Source organism: Populus alba, chromosome 7, assembly GCF_005239225.2.
Source record: "Populus alba chromosome 7, ASM523922v2, whole genome shotgun sequence".
NCBI classification, from domain to species: Eukaryota; Viridiplantae; Streptophyta; class Magnoliopsida; order Malpighiales; family Salicaceae; genus Populus; species Populus alba.
Window position 1 is genome coordinate 7,076,385 of NC_133290.1, and position 24,016 is coordinate 7,100,400.

General features: G+C 33.5%; 3 protein-coding genes across 5 annotated transcripts in view; 1 reads left to right on the top strand and 2 right to left on the bottom strand.

Moving 5' to 3' along the window:
- LOC118047820 (uncharacterized) overlaps positions 1 to 20,885 on the bottom strand; it is a 78,602-nt gene extending 57,717 nt beyond the window's left edge. The window contains exons 1-2 of one of the 2 annotated variants that reach the window (XR_012170283.1): positions 20,288 to 20,885; positions 18,573 to 18,710 (exon numbers count right to left, since the gene is read on the bottom strand). Coding sequence is in view for 1 of the 2 variants with exons in the window: in XM_035057221.2 (XP_034913112.1) it covers positions 18,627 to 18,710; positions 20,288 to 20,818 (615 nt within the window). In the remaining variant the exon portion in view is untranslated. Of the gene's footprint in view, positions 1 to 18,393; positions 18,711 to 20,287 lie in introns of those variants that run through there. The other variant, XM_035057221.2, reaches the window with a different exon arrangement.
- LOC118047816 (uncharacterized) lies at positions 150 to 2,566 on the top strand. The gene is made up of 4 exons (XM_035057218.2): positions 150 to 675; positions 876 to 996; positions 1,919 to 1,979; positions 2,087 to 2,566. Exons 1-4 carry the CDS (start codon positions 645 to 647, stop codon positions 2,375 to 2,377), a joined length of 504 nt encoding a protein of 167 aa, XP_034913109.1. The 5' UTR covers positions 150 to 644; the 3' UTR covers positions 2,378 to 2,566.
- Positions 6,601 to 14,218, bottom strand: LOC118047818 (protein DWD HYPERSENSITIVE TO UV-B 1). 2 transcript variants are annotated; one of them, XM_035057219.2, is made up of 10 exons: positions 13,952 to 14,216; positions 13,141 to 13,207; positions 11,529 to 11,782; positions 9,858 to 10,473; positions 9,099 to 9,752; positions 8,530 to 8,970; positions 7,718 to 7,912; positions 7,537 to 7,593; positions 7,149 to 7,211; positions 6,601 to 7,052 (listed from the first exon to the last, which is right to left on the bottom strand). In XM_035057219.2, exons 1-10 carry the CDS (start codon positions 13,975 to 13,977, stop codon positions 6,972 to 6,974), a joined length of 2,454 nt encoding a protein of 817 aa, XP_034913110.1. In that variant the 5' UTR covers positions 13,978 to 14,216; the 3' UTR covers positions 6,601 to 6,971. The 2 variants fall into 2 exon arrangements, with proteins under 2 accessions (XP_034913110.1, XP_073266582.1); XM_073410481.1 differs by lacking the exon at positions 6,601 to 7,052 and having other exon boundaries at positions 7,165 to 7,306; positions 13,952 to 14,218.
- Positions 20,886 to 24,016: the final 3,131 nt, after the last annotated feature.

Sequence of the window (24,016 nt, forward strand, 5' to 3'; positions counted from 1 at the left end):
ATAATACATTAGTTTTTATTCATTAAAAAAGGGTTCACTAGCCATTACACATTCAAATTCTCAGAAGTCTTTTTAGGCAAGCAGTGATGGTAATTAGAGAGTTGTTTTAATTCAATCTGCACGAGGCTCTCATCTCCTTGGCATCGAGACTCTTTGTTAAGAAGGGCATACTAAAATAAAATGAAAGGTTGATGGCTTGACTGGGTTGCTTTCATAGTAAAATAAAATGAAAGGCACGGGGTTTTTCTGTTTTGTTTTTTGGGGCATGCTGGAGAACGAGCAGTAATTTTCTGTAGCTGCACCATTGGGTATTGAAATTGAAAGGAGGGAAGTGAAAGGGGAATTTACTTTATTTGAGGAAAGAAATTAAGTGTAAAGAGCTTCAGAATGTAAAAGTAGGGCATTCAGGAGTTTTGTAGGCAATCACACCATCTCTACTGGCTCCTCCTTGAAGCCAACAACTCTTCCAAGCCAGGAATCAGATTTCATATTAAGAAAATAGTTGTTAGATCAGATCATGTATTCTTTCCTTGCATCGACCTCCAAACTCAACAAAATATTCCCTTTCTTTTCATCTTTATCCTCCTATTCCATTGTATAATAACCTCTCCATCGTTGGATCTACTCGTGTTCAAGTTTGCAAAATGGGGATGATCATGAGTTTCATGGGAAAAGGTTAGCCATGGTGTGATCTAATATTGTGTAATTTTGCTGATGCTTTCCTTCTACCCCCCTTTCTTCAATTTTCCTTCGATTCCAACCTAGTTTTATACTTCTTCCTTTTCGTTTCTCAAATCTAAGTGAAAGTATGAACAAGCGTTTATGTGATTGTGTTTAAGATTGTGAATAATTATGAGCCGACTGTTTGCTGGTAGGGCTGCCCATGCCTTCAACACAGATGCCGAGTTATGTGATTGGATCACTCTATAAGCAATTTGTGGACAAAAATATCAAGACGTTCGATGAATTCCATGTTGCTGTTCTTGAAATCTTCAAGTAAGATTACAATTACCTCTTCTTTTTTTTTTTTTTTCTTTTTTTTCATAAAATTTTATAAGAATACATGTAAGGAAAAAAAATATAGAATGAAAGTTCTAATGCACGTGTCTGTCCTAGGTTTTTTCTTTTTGCATTTCTATTATCATGATGCGTATAGGAGTATGAGGACTTATTTGTTTTTGTATTTTAAAAATATTTTTAATTTTTTGTTTTAAATTAATATTTTTTTAATATTTTTAGATTATTTTGATGTGCTGATGCTAAAAATAATTTTTAAAAATAAAAAAATATTATTTTAATGTATTTTCAATCAAAAAATATTTTAAAAAACAATCACTACAACACTTTCAAACATTATCTAATATCACTGCAAGAAAGACTTGTGATGGTTCGATTTATTTATTTTTTCTTAGAGGATGGACTATCCTGCTTGGTAATTGCTATTAAGGTTGAAGGGGTATCTGTTGTTCCTTCTTTGAAGTGATGTTTGATTAATCAATCTGGTGTAAAATGAGATTAGAGTTAATTATAACCCCTATAGTTTGGAAAAACTAATTAATTAGTCCTTATGTATTTATTCCGCATATTTTTTCATTTATAACTTAAATATCCTTTTCATTTATTTCATGTTCCCTTTCAATTCCTTTTTATTTTTATTCTTATTTTATTAAATAGAAAAAAGAAAAAAAAAAGGTATAGGATGGAAATATTGATCAGAAAAGATTTTGTTTTTTGAAACAAAATAATACTAAATTAAATATATTCAACACTAGTCAAATTATTATTATTTAATTGATGATATTATAAAGATTAATTAATTTATTTTTGATAAACCATGCATGTTTATAACTTATATATATATATATATTCCTTTTAATTAACAGACTGATTATTACCCTCTTAAACAACTTTTACGCAGCGCATTCAACTCGTCATTACCTGGTAAACATTATGATGTGCCCTCAAGGAAGGATGTAGAGGTTAGTTCAACCCTAAAGGATGATCTCCCTGCACATTAATTCACATATATTCTCATTAGCTTCCAAATTCTATAAATTAATATACAACATTATAAATTGTCCTACAGGCTGGGTACAATGATTGGAGAGCAGCTCCAGAGTTGGAAAAGAAGGAAATGTTCATCAATTTCATGAAGGAAAAATTAAACACTGGCAAGTTAGATGACTCTACATTTATCATTGGGCTAGCAACACCTCCAGCAGCCATGGCTGCTAAAAGAGCAGGAGAGAATGTGCCCCAGTTAGGGTTTATCAAAGCCATCCCTGATGTCATCTTTGTGCCATCCGCAACGATACTCGCCCTTGTCTCAGCTAAGCTCACTAAAAGGATGCTGCAAGGAAGCCCTATAGCATCTTGATGACTCCATCGTCCTCAACAGATAATTCGATTGATGCAATGCGCGCTAGCTCCACAATATTGTTGGCCATTACTTGAAAAGTTTCAAAGAGTGATTATCATTAACATTATTTAACAGATTGCCTGGAGTTAATTATATTAATTGTCCTTTTCAAGGGAATATATATATATATATATGTTTGATGATCCATATATGTGTTTATAAATTCTATTGTCAGTGGGAAAAGATTAAATATCATATTAATTAATCAATGTGCATGGCACCTTCCCTTCCACAAAAACCGAGACTAAATATTTACTTTATCAGAACTGAACAAGTCAGTGCTGTTATCAGAATGAGAAAGTATATAATAACTAAGAGTCCAAGATGCCGAGCTCAAATAAGAGTAGAGTAAACTCGAAACCGGAGAATCACATTTTTTAAGAACTCAGCTCGTGCACAACAGTCAACGAGACAAGAAAGACCAGAAACGACTACGCTATTTATTCAACATTATGGCTCTCCATCTTCTTATTACAACGCTACAAACAGTCATGAAAACATAGATTCAGTTTTTGGAAATGTCCAAGTACAAGTTTTTTGAGTGAAAAGGGAAAATAAAGGTTGAGATAATGGATTTCTAAGGGCATTTGGAGGTTCCCTTTGAGTTCAACTTGTCTCTGTAGCATGGACATTCTGACTTGTTTCCATAAGTCCCTGAAGGCACACACTTGCAATCTTTGCAGCAGATTATACAGTAGTCATAGCAGCGTCGGTATTGTCCCGCCTTGGCACACCTAGCCTTGCACTTTGGATCACAGAAACCTGTCACGTTTTCCAAGCCAACAAGTCTACAATTAGTCTGTAATAATAAATAAAACAAACCCAATACTATATATATAATATACGTGTGTGTATAGCAGCTAGGTGAATGGTTCTGATTACTTGGAATTGCCGGGGAGGGAGGTGGAGGTGACGCGACGTGGTTGGGCACAGCCATGGTGAGCCGAAGGAAAGAGGACAGGAGGACCACTGAAAGTAGCAGCAGTGCTGCAAAAGAGAGCTTCATTTTTTTATATCAGCAAGGCTTGATTTGCAGGGCTAGCTAGAGGACGCTGCTTGGGAGGTGACGGCCTTGAGGGGGTTTACAAGGGTATTTATAGTGGCCGAAGGAGACTATAAGGTAAGCCCTACGTGGGATTTGCAAGAGATTATTCACTAATTACACACTGTGAAGAGGTTTTTTTTGGGGGCGGGGCATCGATATGGAATTGTCTCGACTTGTGTAGCCCAGCACTAGCAGGTTTCTTTTCTTTCTTCTTTTTTTTTGTGCCACTAGCAGCTTCCTCGCTAGGTGTTAATAAATTCAAGAACATGTACATCCACACCAGATAGGTTCGGACCTACTGCGGGTTTAATTAATTCTCCTTCTTTTTTTTTCTTTTTTTCTTTTATAACCCGGGATGTCCAGGCCAGCTTGCGCGCACCACAATTAATTCCCGGGCTCACTGAACATCTTGCAAGCCCAATAAACATATAAGGCATCGCAAGAATAACAGATGTATATAAGTGAAGCTTGAATCCTGATGTGAAGGAAGAGAATAAATCCTTTAAACCACTAGGCCAGACCCTATATGTGTTAATTAATTCTCCTCTTGCTCTTCGCAGAATTAGCATGTACGAAAAGCTGAGGCTGGTGGAGTTGTGATCTCCTCCTGCCAAGAATTGCTCGTGTAGCCACATGCTCAACCAAATTACATCAATTCAAAACATCTACCTGTGTGAACTATAGTTTAAATAAGCAATACTATTTATTTATTTTTCCTTTTCTAAGTGAGGCTTTTGTTCAGTGCTTTCGTGGAAGCACTTTTTATGGGTATTTTTATGGTGTTTTTTTTTTTAATATATTAAAATAATATTTTATTATTATTTTTAACATTGACATATTAAAATAATTTAAAAAATTAATTTTTTAAAAAACATGTTTTCAACTATAGATGTTGATTAAATTCTAGTATGAATGGCATTGTATATTAATGATTTATTTTTTTCATTTCGGTTATTGAAATTTATTCTTTTGTAATTTTATTCTTCTAAGTAGTTTTATAGGTTAAGATTTTTTTTCCATTTTACATGCTCTCTATGCGAAGTGTAAAAAACTAAATCCTTTTTTATTTTTATCGATCGAAAAGCAAGAAAAACTTTATTTTAATCCTTGATTACCAAAAAAAAAAGTTGAAAAAAAGAGAAAATATTTGGCTGACAGCATTTTGATCACAAAAGTTCAATCCTGGTGTTAATAAATTGGTTTTAAAAAAGAAAATTCAATGAAGATGATTTTTTCTTTCAAACATGCCATAAAAAAATACATTAGAATCCTTAATTTTTTTTTATTTGATTTGATTTACAATTTTTAAATTGATTAAATGATATTTTAAACTTGGAAATGAATTTATAAAGACTTCTAAAATCCTTTTGAGGTACTTTCAAGTTTAAAAGTTAAAATTTTAGGTTATTAAGATCTAGTAATTCAAGCCTCGACTTTAAAGTAAATAAGGTGTTATTTGTCCTTTTAAAAAAAAAAAGACAAGACTAAAAAAATTTTATTTTTAAAATTTTAAAATAATATTATTTTTTAAAGAAAGTTTATTAAAATAATTATCCAATTACATCCTTTTTGATAATATTAACAATTACTTTATAAATAATTATATATTAACATAAAATACATAATTTTTCTTAAAATATTTTTTTTATTAATATTCAATAAAAATAGAATTTCTATTTTATTATTTCTATTGTTATTTTTTATATATTTGTTTTTCAAATTTATTATTCTATGTTTACTCATACACGGTCATAAAAATTATTGATTCATAAATTTTTTTATTTATTATTTTTATCAAATCTTGTATTCACAGTTATAATAATTTTTTATTAAAAAAACAATGATTCTAATTAAAAAAAAATATGAACGAGGAAAGATAATTTTTTATTAAAAATATATTTTTACCATGAATTGAAGTCAATGGAATTTTTATAAATATTTTTATTGTTATTAGTCTTAATTCATTAGTGTCAAGAAAGAATTATATGAATGTAAAAAAGATAATTTTGACTAAAAAAATGTTTTTTTTTCTTGAATTTTAATTATTGTTTTTCTTATAAATATTTATTTTAAAGGTAATATAACAAATGAAAATATATTTAAAAAATAATCATCTTCATGGAGGGGTCATAAATAAAGAAATTGTCAGATGCAATTTGTTTACTTCCACTTATTTGCTAAAGTTTTTTGCAATGGCAAAATGAAAAAAAAACAAAAACAAAAGAAAGCGTCGCCAACGCGGGCACTCCCACCAGTTTCTTTATAATATACATGCCCCACTTGAAACAGCTGTAATGGGCTCACTGCAAGCTGTAATGGCTTTCTCCAATGCGCCTCAATTGCATTGCAGGTTTTTTTTTTTTTTTTTTTTTTCTGTTTTTAGGGTTTGGTAAAGACTTGGATTTCAACCTTAGAATAAGAGAGAACAAAGATGTAAGAACTGAGAGAGACTTACTGGCTGTGTGGCATCTCTCAACTTGCACTTGTTTTATTTCTTCACCGGTGGCTTGTCAGGGAAACACATCCTGTGCTGCTTCCATGAGGTAATGGCTCGTATTCTGTAAACAAATTCGAAAAAAGGAGAGCCCAAGAGAGACAGAACATGCTAGCATGTCCTTCATGGGCTGCCTTGAAGAGAAAATTACTAAATTATAGAAAGAAACTGCATCTTATGTCTGAAAATCATGAAAGAAACCGTGTATCCGGCGCAATCCCACTTGGTATTTTGTGTGCCTGGTTGGCCTTACACATCAGTAGTTCGGGCTTTTCATCCTTGTTGGGAGGTTTGCTTGCTTCATGTTCTTATTCCAGGGAACCAAATATAAGGGAAATCACCTCAAATCAGGAACATGATTCCAAGACTCATGCGCAGAATCACAAGACCTGAGAACAAGGCTGAAAAGATGCTTGTAACAACAGCAAACAATATTCTGTGTAAATGCATTGTAAAGACATTAGGCTTGGTTTTAGCTTCCTTCCTAGATTAGAATCTATTCATCTGTATATATACTGATACAATTCACTGTAAGATTGTTTGGGAAAAACTTCTTTGAAGATCAATAAGAGTTTTAGCATTTCCATCTCTTCCAATCTTCATTACCAAATCTCAATAAAAGAAACAAAATGCCTCCAATGCTGAAAGGAAAAAATTCGAACTACCGGTGCAAGGCTCTTGATTATCTGTCACAGCCATAGGAAAAAATTCCAATCTTCAATTCTTTTTTTGAATTCAAGCATGGACCTCCTTAAATCGGAGAAACAATTTCTCAAATTTAGAACCGAAGCACTCAAGCTATAGAAGGGTCATTGCCCTGATGAAACCAGTTCTGCACAACCTACATGGCGGCAAAACTTGGTGCACAATTAGACGAGGCCCTACTTTGTCGTGTAATCTTTCTCAACTCCTAAAAAAACACAGAAAGGTGACATAGCTCCCCTTTGCAATACATACACGGGGTAGATACATAACTATACATGCAAACTATACTGTGTAATTAAATACCAACGTCAACCTCCCAGGAAGGTGGATCGGATGTTTTGACCATGAGAATGCTCTTCGGTGCCATGGCTGGAAGCTAGTAAATTGACCTGCACAATGATCTCAATAGTTTCAGCTACTGCAGATAACCTCTAAAGCTTTAACACTGTCAAACAACGTCAAGCACTGGTGGTTGCAGAAGTTACCTTGATGATTTCCCACTTAGAACATGGACGTTTTGAGGCAGTTAACACACTCATGTGGAAAAGCTGCATTTGGGAACACGGCTAATAAATGTTTCATACCAGAAAATGCTTCACAATGATATCTTGATTCCACATAAAACAAAGATAATGCCTAGATCCTGAAAAACATGAATATTCTGGGTTTTTCAGCAATTAAATGTATTGCTGTTGCATATATGTACACTAGAAATGAAAATTGCGCAAGAAATTTGAATTTGGAATTGTGGTTGACATTTCTTTCAATGATGAATATTTTAATCCTTGCGAAAATCTAAATCTGAAAGAAAATCTTATTGATCAAGAAAATGAGAAAATAGCAGGCGCAATAATTTTTCAGCAAAAAACTTACTCTGAAAGGATCACCCCTTAAGGACTGAACAAACAGAGAATTCCCAGATTCCACATCCTGCAGAGAAACAAGAGCCACGTCAAATTCCTTGCCATCTGTCACAAATAAGAGCTGTGCAGAGAAGTAATGGACTCAAGTGAATGATACAAAAATGGAATTTAAGAATCCATCACTGGCATACCTCCATATAAACGTCCCTAAGTCGCCTTCCAGTTTGAGTACAACAGATTCGGACAACATTTTCATCGCAACTTCCACTAATGATGTAGTCACTTCCATTAATGTAGTAGGAGCGGGTATAGTTATGAGCACTTCCTGTTGAAGCTATCTTGAAATCCATGTGAAGCCTCCCATCTACTGCCAGAAGTTGCTTGACCTGACACCAGAAACAAGAAGTTCATTATTGTCGGATAAAGGGAGAAAAAGGACATCCTGAAACCTAAAGCAGCATCTTGCATTTGATGATACATTGGTGAAATCTAAAGTGAGATGGGTCAAATGGTCAGGTTGAATTGGAAGATTTTATTGCCGCCCATGCTCATTCGAACAGACCCTTTCAAGGACCATGGAATCCGTATTCACTCTGTTAGAATAATGAAACTTTTGCTAAATACTCTACAGTATATTTTTAGATATGTACTGTATGCATGCAAGTAGTATGAACTTGTATTTTGGGAGTTAATCTGATATAAAATCTAATATGTATGAAGACTAATATATTGCAGGAGATTAGATTTTGTAAAAGTTGCTCAGTACAAGTTAGTAGCATGTCAGATTAGGTATCCTAGCTCTCTCTAGATATATCAGTTATGTAACCTGCAAGTGGACAAACAAACAGAAGTGAAAGACTAGAAATTTTCCGCTCCAACTTTTCTCTCTAGCCTGTGTGTTTCATGTTCAAAAACCAAACACACTCATGTGATCAGAAAATTAGAATTAGCTAGCAGTTTCTCCAATATCACTTGAGTATATACGGAATCTAACAAGGAATACCTCATTATCAACAGCTGATACAAGCAGATAGCGATCATCTGGTGAAAAGCAAACCATCACATTTCCACTTGAGCTTGATGCTGTATAGCATGGCCACTGTGGTTTCTGTCTCAAATCCCACAGCTTGACATCATGGTCAAATGAGGAAGTGGCAAACAAGAAGGGGGAATGGTGTGCAAATTTCACAACATTAATGGGTTCTCGATGTATATTAGTAAATAGTTGTAAACGTTTTCCACTAAAGATGTCATATAGAGCAACATCTTTTGAGTACCCACTAGCCAAAAACTGATCATCTCCAGAATTGACATGAACAGAAGTCAATTGGTCAAAGTCATCAAAAGTGACCACACCAGCACTGCAATTTACATCACTGACTATTGGTGGTATATGACTGATGTCAAACAACTTCAAGCAACCATTATCGGAACCAGCAAGCAGCTGCTAACACACATAAAAGATGATCAGCAACTGCCACATTTATGAGAATCAAAATGTAAGATGATTTCACAATCTAAATAATAACGAAAAAGTTAAGATGCTACAAATAATTTATTGGTAACACATACCTTTGAAGGATACTTCTTGAGCCAACAGAGACCCAAAACGCTGTTCATGTTGTTAGCAGATGGAACATAACCAACTAACTTCCCACTTTCATGATTGATTACAACAACTTCACCATCAAGAGTTCCAAAAACCATCAGACGAGAATCAGATGGATGGTATTCAAACTGCCTTGCACGAAGCCTCTTACTTCCTTCTTTATATATATGGCTAAAGGTATGCAAAGGATGCAACAAAGGCCATGCAGCAGACCCAAGTTTGGCAGCGGTAAGAGACCTTGAGAAGTGACATTGACTCTTTCCATAATGGCATGATTTCTTGAACTTCGAGAAATTTGGGCAGGAAGCACCCATTGTTCCCATCTCACGCTTCTGCAGAACAGTAACAACACTTTGTTTGTTCTTTTGTTTATATGGTAAGTACTCATAGTATTTTGAAAAAATAGCTCTTCCCATTTCTCTGTCCATCTTTGTAATGGAAAAATTATCTAAAACCTCCAAACGAGGCAACAAAGCAACCATGTATTCCCTATAATGTTTCTCAAAGCAAATGGGTGAAGGATGATGATGTGAAATATAGTTCTTTAATGAGGTAGGGCGGCCACTCTTCAAGTCCCACATATGTGCTCTTGCAAGGATCTCCTCTTTGTCTGTAATCTATAATCCGCAAAAAAAAGAGACCTGTTAGACAAACTAAAAAAAAAATCATCACAGCACTCAATAATTTAAAATTTTCCCTTCCTAACCAGCAAATCCTCTTACCTTGTTTTCCAAATTTGATAGTCCATTCAAATTGGGTGGGACATCAGATGATATTTCTATTGAACCTACTCCCTTAAGGCAGCTTGACATTTCAACTTCACTGATATGCGATAAATTATCAAATTTTCCAGACCCTTCCTTGATCAAAGCTGAACCTGTGAGAGATAGTAAGTCCCCGCAATTCTCTTTAGCATGGAAACCTTGAAATGTAGCATCTCTAATGCTGATAGATGATGTCTCACTGGATAGACACATATTCAATGGTGCTGAACCAAATTTCTCAAATGCAATTCTTGCTTTGTCACCAAACAATGCAGGACACGGTCCAGTATCCTTGCAACATAAGCAATTTTGGAACCGTAGTTCTAGTAAGGAAGGAAGTTTTGATAGAGCAGCGGTGGTTGTCCAGAGATTTGCTACTCTAGTCTCACACATTGAGAGACGCATCAGACTTGGCATGCAAGAAAAACAGTCTTTATCCAAACTACCAATTGAAGTGCAAAAATCCAAATTCAAGGTGTGTAGTTGCATAAACGTTCCAGCCATGTTGAGCTTTTGGATATGAGTAGACCTCATGTTTAGAATATGACACGCTAGGCCATGATGGCACAAATCCCTGGAAAGATCCCAAATTACAGGATGTTGAAACGTAAATAAATGTAGCCACACACGCAAGGATGATGAAACTTCACCCTCCTCAACTAGTTGATTAGCCATGCATAAGATGGTGGACAAGAAGCACTTCATTACAACAAACTAAATTATAATGCAAATGCACCAAGAAACAGATTACATAATTATGGTGGCCAGTGGAGATCCCTTGTAAGGGCCCAAAGTGTCTAGGACCCTCCCTAACCTAAGAAATTTTCCCTAGGATATTATAGCTTTGCTCCTCATATTTACATCATTCGAAAAAGTCCTTTTATAAAAATTAAAATGTAGATTTTTATCAACTGCCCTCCCTCAAAAAGTAGTTGTGTACCGTCACTGTTGCTGGGTCCTGAGATGGGTATTTCGACCAAAGTCTGGACCTTTAGCATTTCCACATTAAGGGAATACTGATATGACTTAACATGACATTTGCGTGCTTGGCGAAAGAAGGGTTTAGCATTACACCAATATATCTATTCACCAAGTGTAGTTTCCATTATCGGTATATCTATTCTATCAATGTAGGACATAAAATGACAAATTCCTAGGCAAATCTGCCAGCCCAAATTCTTAAACCTTTCCCCTTGTTCTTATAGACTGAAAATTTCCACATGAAAGCGAGATCTGCTGCTTTTTTCCCTCTACTTTTAAGAATTCAAACTGAATTTCTCCCATTAAATTGGTCCAAAGTGCACTCTCCTCTTGCATTCATATTATTCTCCAACATCCATGGTCTTGTTTCCATCGTTATATTCTTTTCAAAGGCCAACATAAACTGGAGAGTGGAATTTTCCAATTACAGTGATTTTATATCAAAATTTTAAAATAAGTTATGAGAGCTTCATGCCTCAACATCAAATTTCTTCCCCCCACAACCTTTTTTAAATTCAAGAAGGGAAAAATCTAAAAATTAAATGAAACTCAATGATAGATAATGAAGTGAAATTATAGAAAATGAAAGGCAAATTATCCTAGAAAAAATTATTCAAAAGTGAGGCATAGGAAGGTGATAATACTAACTGCAAAAAGTTCTCTTCCGGGGACATGTCATGGAGATCAACTACTCGGAGTTTCAGATTGATAGTCTGCAACAAAGGCATAACATATTCTTCATTGAAATTACAAGGTGATTCATGAAGTATGTCGACTGCATCAACATCAGAAGAGTCTATTGCCAGGAACACATCAATCAGGGGATAAATATCAGCATTACATAGCTGATTCAGAAAGAACTTAATGCTGCACTTCCCCTGTTCGGACTTCTGGATTTCAGCCTATATAATGAAAAGAAAAATTGTAATTCAAGTGTCTGGTGCCTTCAGTGCTAAAAAAGCATGAGTTTACAAAAATTATTGAAGCATGCATCTACAGGCTTGAGAAGTCAAAAATTTAAGGTGTAAAATTCTAGTATCGCTCAGTAGGATACAAATGTTATTCTTTAAAATGTGAACATACAACATGAGCCATAAGTTCATTCATTCATTTATGAGAAGATGATTGATCTAAGATACTCATCAGTAGAAGCACCAAAAATTAATTGTAAACTAACAATCAGCGAAAGGTCTGTACACGAATGCCAGAGAAGTGGTCTGAAAGAAGTATAGTATTGAGTGGATTGTTATACAGAGCCATCCTTTTCGACATGTACTAAGCTATCAAATGGCTGTAGTTATATTATTTCATCCATACAGGCATTATAGCAGACTACATTGATAATATTTCAGGATCGATGGAAGATTAGTTTCATTGCTAATTCCTTAACAAGAAAAAGATACATTATTCAAGCATTTCGAAAAACAACATTAGATTCAGTTATATACAAGTCCTTAAAAGGTTAATAAAGGCCTTGTACCTTAACCTTTGACCACCATATTCTACATCAATCACCAACTCTGAATGTTTAGATGAACTAAGACTTGTGAATAAAGAAGTTTTCATCAACCTACTTCCTCTAAGAGCTGGTCTTATTACTAGCAAAATATTTCTGCTAAACTGATGGATGATATTCTCTTCGATTGAACATCTTCAACTCATGCCTGCAAATCCTTTCTAAAACATACAAATTAAGCAGAGCTGCTTTAGTTTTAAGGACAAAGTTAAATTATTCTGAGAACAGCTTCAGAACACGATACGTTTAGCTAGTGCTTGCAGAGGAGTGCAGTTATGTTATATTGGATTACTACATTAATGAGCCTATAAATACAGAATACAGAAAAGTCTAGCTGGTATCACCATATAGCAAAAGAATTATCATTGCAGTTGCAGTCCTTAGGCAACATTTCTGCACCATTTTCGTCTGTAGCCCACTATCTAGTTAGTGCACAGTGCTATTCTTTTCCAACCTTCACTGGCTTCTATTACTGCTGGAGAGTGCACTTCTTAGGTGATGCAAACACTGAAATCAAAATGATCCAACCGCTGAAAACTTTTCACGGCCATCTACAATTTGCTTATTTTCTAGTATTATTCATTGATAAACTAGAAAGCCATAGATTTTAACTATTATCTAAAAGTGTCAAGTAACATCGAAAGGGAAAGGCAGGTCAAAGTAAAATCTCATATGAGAACTTTTAAGAAATAAGAATGTTCATAGGAACAACAATAGAAAATGAGTGCAAGTTTATTAAAAGACCTTATAAAACCATGACAAAACTGCAGAGTTGGGTAGCACTTCATGCTTCATGCAAGAATCAAGGTACCTGGAACCAAAAAGACAAGTAGAAAACAATAAAGGTCAACAATGAAGACCTTATGAACAAAAGAGCCATGCACCAAGCCGTCCATCAAGCCATCAAATCCTTCGGACCATTAACTGATGGGAAGTTGCATGTCCACACAAAAGAGTTTCATAGATGTAGTAATGAAATTTAAATTTTTTAAGCTTACAAACTACTCGTGCAGTACGTTTCGACCATATTGACTAGATTTATTGCATCAAAGGCAGCAGAGGAAGATCAAATTTTGCAGGACACCGCTAACAAATTAACTTTCCGTAATGGACTTAATAGGACACTGGACGGAGAAAGAATAAAGGAAGGGTAAGCTTTATATTAGTGGTTTATTATGCAAAGATATTAAACTTTGAATAATAAAAAAAAAAACAGATATATATGATTTTTTTGTTTTCGTTCTTGTGGGTGTCCACAAAGGAACGCCCTTCTGCTAAATTTCAAACTTTTCTTGACATAAATTAGCTCGAAATCTATCAAAATTCAATTCTCTGGCCAAGAATTTGCCAGTATCTTTTTTACTTCTTTTCAACAACTCCATATAACCATATATATGATACGAAAACTTGACCCCCAACCCCCAAGGCTACACAATCTTTAACAATTTAGTCCCATTATACTGAAGCAAAAACAACAGAAACAAAAATCATTAAAGCAAATAGACAGAGACAGGCATGGAGAAAGTAAAAGGAAACCAAACAAAAAGAAAGATACCGAGATTGTAAGCTGGAGACATCCATTGATGGAAATGATGGGCTCTGCTTCACGTATGCCACATACGCAGTACATACACAACCAAAATACAGAACTGAAGTTGTAAGAGGGAATTAAGATTCCTGTGCTATGACCAAAGGAAGGATACGTATTGGCGGTTGTATAAGCTAAGTGGCTTCTCGATACCAAATGGATAGGCAGAAGAATACTGCTCATATCATATCAGTTGTGAAAAAGTCAAATCTCCATTAAGGTGTCTGTGGGCTCATGGCAGACAGTGATGTCTGAACTATATATCTGATTTACACTAATAAAATGCATGCTCATCTACTGCCAAGTACCCGAGTGTGTTTTTTTTTTTTTTTTTTTTTACATTAAAAAAAGAATATAAAGCATAAAATATTTTAAAAAATAATAAAATTTATGAGTGGTAACTATCATATGGGATTTTCTTTGATTCTAAAAATAAATGGATATAATTTACAATAGAGAGGGGAGAGAGAGGAAAGAAAGAAAAACAAGAAAAAAAAATATCTTAAAGACATATTGAATCTTCAATTATGATATCACCAGTACCATTAAAAAAATATCAATAAAATAAATCTAACAACTAAGGAATATCATAAATGATGATCAAAGTGGGCCACATGAGCCGTCCAAATATGTCGGGACTCTTTTGTCTTTGAACAGCTTATGTGGCACACTTTAGTCACCGTTGGTGACCTTCTTTGATGTCGTTGAATTCATCTCATTAAGAATCTTTTTAACGGTACATGTGATGTCATTATTAGAGCTTTGGTGTTCCTTCAGGGTCTTTTTTTCTTCTTTGTTTTTTTTCTTATCTCTTTACTCTCTCCTCCTTGTAATTTGTGAAGAGAAATGATAGATAAAAAAGTGAAAAAAAAAAAAAATCTTGGAGGCACACCAAAGCTCTAGTGTTGACACCATTAGTATCATTAAGAAGATTCCGACAAGACGAATCAAATGACATCAAGGAATGTCACTAATGGTGATCAGAGTGTGTCACATAAGTTGTTCGAAGGTAAATGAACCCCAACATATTTAGATAGCTCATGTAACCCACTCCAATCACCATTTGTGACTATTGTAGGGCGTGTGATGTCGTGACCGATGAGTTTGCCTCCTGAGTGATTGTGAAAAGGGGTGTTGAATTTAATTATAAAATAGAATGCAATTACAGACTCAATTGAAAAGTAATTTAAGAAAAATAGTTTAATTTGGCTTTAATTGAAAGAATTGAAGGACCAAAGACCAAACTGGAGAAGAAACCCAAATTAAAAGCTTTAATTAATTTAATTAGGGTTAAAATTAAAGAGAAAATATAAGAATTAGAAAGGTTCAATTAATTCAATCAAGGATGAAATTGAAGAGAAAAAAGTGAGAATTTTGGCACAATTGGTCAAAAATATATAATTTTGGAAACTAAAGACTAAATTGTAAAAAATGACCAAATTAAATGGTTCAATTAATGTACTCAAGGATGGAATTGAAAAAAAAAAAATAAAAAACAAAACCCTTAATTAAATGAATTAAAAACACCTAAAAGCAGGGACTAAAATGAAAAGACAAGAAAAATTTGTTAAGAGGTTACTGTGAGTGGTTGATGAAGATGGCGGTTCTGTACTAAGAGTGGAGAAGGAAAATGTTAGTGTCTATGCTAAGAATGAAGGGGAAGAAGATAGTGATGAAGACTGGTCTTCATGGATAAATTTTTCTTCTTGAAGAACTCTCCCTAGTTTTCGTAATGAAATTGAAGAGAAAATGTGAAAATTAGAGTAAAATTGGTCAAAATTACATAATTTTAGAAACTACTGAGTAAATTGTAAAAACAAAAAAAGCCAAAATAGAGGGTTCAATTAATGTATATAGGGATGAAATTAAAAAGAAAATCTAAAATTAAAGGCTTAATTGAATGAAAATTAAAAAAAAAAATCCAAAAGCTAGGGATTGAAATGAAAATGACATTATATTTTTCTCTTTTTTATACACAAAAATTGAATGAACACAAGTGACTAAAATAATGAATAAAATTTAAAAGATATTTTTGGTAATTTTATTTAAAACATAATGGGAATCAAAATATGGGTTGTTATAATTGTCCCCTTTTTATAATGAGTATTGTACAATATAAAAATAATTTGTATTTATGCAGTAAGCTTATAATGAAAAATAATATTTTTTAAATGAAATGGGTCAAATTAGAGGCAACCAGCCTCAATGCATAAATTCAAAATTGGATCAATTCAAATAAGACTACTTTTTTAGCAAAAAACAAAATCAAGTCAACTTAAATACGATCACTTTTTTTTAATAAACTAAAATTTACTCAACTTAGAGATGATTACTCTCTTTGTAAATAATTAAAATTAAGTAACTTAGAGATAATTACTCACTTGTAAAAAAAAATCGAGTCATCTTAGAGATAATCACTCTCTTTTGAAAAAAGTAAAATTAGGTCAACCTAGAGACAATCATCCTTTTTGTGAAAAAAAAATAAAATAGAATCAATTTGAAGATGACCACTCTCTTTGAAAATTAAAATCAACTAAACTTGGAGGTGATTATCTATTTTAGGAAAAAATAAAATTAAACCAGGTTGAACTCAAACAAGTTATAAGGAAATCTATTGAGCTTAAATCTGCTAGAGATCGTTGGGCTAAAAAAATTGATATGAGCCCTATTAAGTTCAAATTCATTGAAGTCTTGTTGGACTAATTTGTTGGATCCTTGATGGGCTCAAATATGTTGGACCTAAGTTAGGCTTAAAATTACAATGAGCTATGTTGGGTTTAAATTTGCAAGAGTCTTGTTGGACTTTTTATTGTGAGTTATTGAACCTTGTTGGCTTCATATTTGCTAGAGTTTTGTTAGATTCAAGTTTACGAGAGCCTTGCTAGGCTTAAAATTTCAATGAACCTTGTTATGTTTAAATTTGCTAGAATCTTGTTAAACTCAAGTTTACTAGAGCTTTGTTGGGCTCAAAATTACAAAGAATTTTGTTGGCTTCAAATTAACTATAATCTTATTAAACTCAAGTTCACTGGAGTCATGTTGGGCTCAAAATTACAATGAACCTTATTGGTTTCAAATTTGCTAAAGTCTTGTCGGACTCAAATTTGTGGAAGCCTTACTAGACTCAAAATTATAATGAACCTTGTTGGGTTTAAATTTACTGGATTTACATATAGGCTTTATAAGAACATTAAACAATAATAAATAAATACTTATTTGTTTGAAGTATAGGTCCCCTTTTTCAATTTTATCATTGATGATTTGAGTTTATTGATTTTGTTCTGATATCCTCCGGTTACTTAACTCTCTGATTTTGTTGCTTTTGTTTTCATGTCCTCTAGCTACTCTACTCATTGTTTTGCTATAAATTTTAATGATTATATTTATTCAAATTTAATTATTGAAAAAAAATCATCAAGGTGTAAATTTTAAAAGTATTTTCATGAATATTAAACTTCTTTGATCGAGAATCCAAAACACATTGTTCAATGCTAAGATGTTTTTTTTTTGGATATTTTATTGACATATAGGCAAGGGTTAGTTGGACATATGAGAAAAAAGGTTGTTTGTAATGAAATTTGGTTATATCCAGCTCAAATAGATTCTTTTGCTAAATGCAAGGAAAATATGGTAAGAAAAGGTTTCAAAGTTATATATATATATTTCGCTTTAAAAAATGAGAGTAGCTTGCTTTGTGTTGCATTAAGCTTGTCCATTTATTAGTAAAGATTGCACAATTCATAAAATTAAATGATATATGGTTCACATCCAGGTTATGTTTTTTTTCTTCTTTATAGAGGTTGACATCTTTATTAAAATTGATTTTAAGAAATTCATTAATATCATAATGGATTTATAATCAATGCAGTGAAAGAAAGATCCATTAGCTCCATCATATCATTTATTTGTAAAAGAGTAATTTATTAATATGAAATTATTATAAAACAAATTACACTCTTTATCTGTTATAGGAAAATAAACATGATCAAATCCTCCATAGCGTTGGTGTTTTGGATAACATCTAGTCCTTTCATTGATGGCAAATAGAGCTTTCTGAACTTCCCTGGCCAAGATCTCTCAAAATAGGACTTTCCTTTCAAATAACAGAGTCAAACGAAGCTCTTACTACGACCAATGGACGAACAGCACTGCTAGATCTCATGGATAGAAGATTTTAACTCCTCAAAACCATGCAAACCCTTTATAAATAATTAAATTATCTTATAAGCTAACTCGCGAGCTCTACCGAGCTGACTCATCAAAATCTAATTGCCTGGTCAATGCTCGCCGCCATCTTTCTTTCTTCCCGGTAGCTTTCTCTTATAATCAACAGTTTTTTCTCATTAAATAACGAACAAGTAAGGGATAAAGGAATACCTAGAGAGGTGTGCTGAATACAAAACGTAAAAAGCAAGCAAGAGAGAATCATCATGTCTGTAATAATCCAAGAAGAGAGAGAGCGAGCAGAAGAAAACTACAGAATACAAAGTCCTTCCACCCGCAAAATCTCCCAAGAGAATAATTTAACCAATAATATCCAATGTGATCAGTCCAAAATAAAATAAATAAGAGAACAGGGGGGGATTAAAATAATAATAATAATAATACTCCAGGAGGGAGAGAGGATGAGAACATTATCTCTCTAGAAGATCAAAGCAAGCAGACCCCATCCCAATGCCAAACCTCCTGCTATCTTCTGAAAGCATCTTGTTCTTCCCGCTCCACTCTGCAATAATTGGTTCGCTCAAAATTTAGAACTCAAAAAAAAGAAATTATGATATTTACTGCAGCTAAATTCATATCTACAGTAACAAAACATTTCTCTATAGCTTGACCCACGTTAAAATCACATTCTGACGCGAGCATTATTTCCTCAGAGAGATCTTTCTATACATAAACTGGCATGAACCGGTATCGAGTGCGAGATTCCGGTGGTTGAAATGATTCCGGGAACCTCTAACATCTGATCAAAAGTTGTCGGCGGTGAGCCAAGCGTGCAAATCCCATTGATGTCAGAGTCGTGGACAACTCTTTTGGGAATGGGAGTTCACTTGTCAGAAAGTGCATCTCACATGCTACAAAACGCGTTTACTAGTCTTGTACTAGAACCAGTCTCGAGTGTGAGACACGAAGCTGCTGCAGCTTCTTCTTCTTCTTTTTTCACACTTCACATATCACTAACTATTTAGCACGCACCGACAAGATGTATCTCCATCATCTTCACTACTCAACAAAATACTCACGGCCATGTACTTCTTACATTGAAACATTACTGATTGCTATTACGATATACAGTCATAGGGTTTAATTACAAAAAAAAAAAAAAAAAAACAAGAACAGAAATTAACAATGAAAAAGGATATATATTTTTTTATTTATAGTATTCATAAGGCGTCTATCAACAATTTGATCTCTATTTTTATCAAAATCTATATTTCAGCAAAAAAAAAAAAAAACACATGAAAATACATCAAGGTCCAGAAATTTTGTTTTAGTTTAATTTAGTTTTGAGTTTAAGTTGATTAGAATGTGTTTAGTTGCTAGGAATAGAGTTTTGGAGGTTCCTAAAATGTTTTTTATTCATTTTTTAAATGAGAATATATTGAAATTTAAATTTTAATGGTCTAAACAAAGGTGGGGGCATGAACTCCAAGGTCCAGGCATCCATATGCACGAGCTTGGCTTGAAAGGCTAGGCATGCCTAGCCTTTAATTTTAAAAGGCAGACGAGCGAGCCTAATCTTGCAAGTCCAAGAATGCTTGACCTTTAATTTAAGGTAAGGTCTAGGCACAACTAACCATGATATTAATAAGAAAAACACGGTTTAATCAAAATAAAAAATAAAAAGCATAAATAAGAAAATGAAATTTAAAGTAAAAAAATAAATTTTTTACTACATAATTTAAATCCTACGCTTTGCACATTCATTTTAGCTAATATATATATATTCAAACACATAAAATATATCAAATTTAATATAATTATTAATAATTACAGAAATGAATAAAATAGAAAATATTACCGATCTACTTAAGACAGCAAGCAAGCACAATAATCGGCTTCATATTAGGAAATGTAAATGAGCTCCTACTGGTATAACACTACATACCTAATAACATCGTCAATAATTAATTACATTACGGTTCTCTTACCAAACCAAAAACCCTAACTGGATCTTTCCATTTTAATAAACTTTTCATGATTTGTGTTTTCTAGATCTGTTCCCGCATTCCCTTATCACACATGTTAAACCCAATTTTAAAACTGCTCATAAAAAAATAAAGATGAAATGATAGAACTTACGTCGTCAGCGATAGAACCAGGAGACATGGATTCTGCGCTAGGTCCAGGAGCCTCCGTTGGTGGTGCGGGTGGGCTCAACAATGCCGGACCAGGAGCCGGTGCCTTCTTTGGCTTCTTTTTACTAGGAGTAGGAGCAGGGACCTCTGCTGTCGGTGCAGCCACAGGCGAGCTTGTAGGTGGAGCAACAGGCACTGGAGACGGAGGAGATTTTTCTGGTGGAGAGCTAACAGGAACCGGAGCCGGTGGGGAGCTAACTGGAGTCACGGCTGGAGGTGGTGTAGCCAATGGCGTCGCCACTGGAGTTGGAACAGTCTGTTTCGGTGAAGATGCTACTGGTGTTACCGCCGGTGGTGATGATACGGGTGCTGGCGTTGTAGGTTTTGCAGGTGCTTTAGCAGGTGCAGCTAATGGTACGGAAGGAGTTGTTGGAGTCGCCGGAGTTGATGTCGGCGTCGCAGCCGGTGCTTGGCCACCGACACCGGCCACAAGGACGCAAATCAGTGTCCAACCAAGGATGCCATTCCGATCCATTTTTTGAAAGAGACAGACTGCGAGAATCGAGAAGGAGTGTGTTTTTGTCGGAGTATATCAATAGAAGCGAAGACCTTATATATAGGGACCATAAGTAAAACGCGACGGACATGATTAGGTGGATCTGAATCGTTGATTATAAAAGGGGCCCGCTATTAATAGCCTTTAGATAAACATATCAAAATAGGGCAAACTATTAGGCGTTTATGAAAATTATTTTTTAAACTTTGTCATATTTAATGAATTTTAGAAAAGTTAATTAATGAAAAGTGATTTCAAATCAATTTAAATAATAAGCATTTTTGCTAAGAAATTTTTTTTTCTTGTTCCTAGCAAAGAAATACACTTTCTTTTTTCTCTTTTTTATTCACTTACTAACGTTAAACATCAACAACTACATCTTTCTAGTAAAACTAACTCTCTTCATGGTCAAATTAAACTACACATAATTATTCTTTTAGTATATTTCTTCTTTTTTTAGTTTTTTTATTTTCTCATTTTCAACTTTATGGATCCATTTTATTAACATGTTTTCTTTGTTATGGGTTTATTATTTATTACAATAAAATTTGCTACATTAATCTTATGCGTTAATCATTTTATTTTATTTTTTGCTATAAGGTTGCATTTTCCATTCAAATTTAGATGGCTAGAGGCCTTTGAGTAGTTTATTCTGAAACCGTAATAATTTTGATTTTAATAAGTGAAGAAAATATCATTTACCTACCTAGTTACTTGATATGTTGTATACACTCACATCTTTATATTGTTTCTTGATAACTTAAAGGATTATGGAATCATATTTTAAGAATCGGTGATTTTTTGAGATTCTACAATTCTAGAAATTTCAAACCTTATAGATTTGGAAATTACTTGCTTGTTTTTCAAAAAAAAAAAATCATTTGCTTATTACGGATAATAAGTCTATTCATATAGCATGTATAAGAGTAGTTGTATATGTTCTAGTTGTAAGGACGTTTATTATTAAACAAGAAAGATATAAAATTTATATACCAAAAAACCACATGCAAATGTAACTGATCAAAGAAATTCTATAGATAGCATTTTGAATTGAAATGGTAGACATTGTATTTAACAGATTCATATGAAACCAATTTTATTTTATCATTTATGCGACCTCCTCACAAGTCATAATCAATTACAATCAACATAAAATGTATCTATAAGGGAGCAAGTAATTCTATTCTTACAAATTAGAGGTCAAAATCCAAGATTTTATTTTATTAATGGTCTATACTATTGGTATGTTGAAACTATGCATCTTTAATTTAGAATTGTATTAAAGACAATTCTTAAGTTATACAAACATCTTATTAAAGACTTAAATGATATGGTTCCTTCATAGATAATTAATAGTCAAAGATTAAATCCTTATTTCAAAGTATGAGAACAATACTAATATTTTTATACATTAAATAATTACATCAAGAAGAAAAAGTTTATCATTTTTGGAGAAATTAATGGAACCCATGTTCTTACAAATATTCCTGTTGAAATTCAATGAAAGTGTCAAGGGCAAAACAAGGGAACAACCTAAAATATTTTAGCAGCTATAACTTTTAATTTGAAATTTACATATGTTTTAGCTGAATAGAAAGGAAGTGAAAAAAGAATAGCAAAACACAACAAAACCCCAAAAACTATGTTCTTGACGTATTTGTATCATTTATAACGTATTTTCTAAATAATTTAAAGCTAAAAAAATATTTTTGATGCGTCCAATTTTTAACATGTTTATTAAGTCGACGTTAATGTTGTTTTTTTCTCAAAAATCAAAAAAGAAAAAAGAAAAAAATATGTTTATTATTTTAGTGATCTAATTATAATTGTGGAATGGATATGACCAATTTTAAAATTAGAAACCTTCTCACCAAGCAATCTAAATTTTAATCAAATAGTCCATACTCAATATTCTTAATCCAAGGGCCCATATTTATTTGCTTTGCCTCTAAGTTATTCCTCCAAAGCACCAAAAATTAAATGAGTGGTATAGATTAATTTTTGAAATCTAATGGTTGATTTTGGTTTGCTTTGCTTTCAAGCCAAATGAATTGCAATAGAAATTAAGTGTGTGCTGCCAAAAAAAAAAAAGGGTGGCCATAATAAAAGTTAATATAGGAAAACCTAAAAAAAAGAAAAGAAAAGCAAAAAAAAAAAAAACATTTCCTACACTCTCTCCTCCCACAAAAATAGAAAGAAAGAAAGCTAACAACCTTATTTCAAATTTTTTTTTTACAAAACCTAGCTGCCAGCTTCAAAGCCCCCTCGATTACCCGACCCCAACATCATCCACTACACTATCCTTAACAACAACCTATCTCCAGCCATCAAAGTTTTCAACTAGCCACCTTCATTGTTAAAGACAACCCCATCACCAAACCAGGAAAAAAATTACTCATTTCCTTCTCCCATTTTGAACAAAAAAATCACAGTGTCCATTCTTTTTTCCCTCTCGTTAAGGACCTTATCTTTCCCAACTCTTGACCAAAAATCAACAACCAAACAACACCCCCTCTTGCATCCCTCATAACTTTCCTCTCTACCATTGTTTTTTATATTAGTCATCAACCATGTCTGCCAACCTCAACCCCATAGTGACCACCGCTGCCACTAGTAGTGGAAGAGAAATTAACAATCTCTCATCATCTTGCCATTCGAGCCTCTGCTCCAGTAACCTAGAAGACATCTAAGATCACCATTATTTACTCTCCTGAACTCAAAATCAACAACCCAAAAGCTAACCCTCTTCACTACTAAACCAGTGAGCACCAACACACCCTGTTTTTCTCTCTTCATCATCAACCATGAATGTTAGCAATTCTAGCCAATAGCTCCAGCCCACACAATCAACACAACTCAACATTCAACTGATAACCCCCCCCCGCATTTAGTGTCTCCTTATTATAGTAGTAAGAGAGGCCCATTCGCTTATTTCATCTTTCTTTTTTTGACCATCGTTAACCACCACCCATGACAACCCAACACAACTAGCAACTCCCTTTCTTTTCAACGATAACCACTTGTAAAAACCAAAAAAAAAAAAAAAGAAGAAGAAGAAAGTGAAACTAAAAATTATATATGTAAAAAAAATGAAAATAAAATGAACTATTTGTGGATTTTTCTTGATTTTGTAGGTAGCGGTATCTCTCACCGCAACTCCAAAAAGAAAAATAAAGA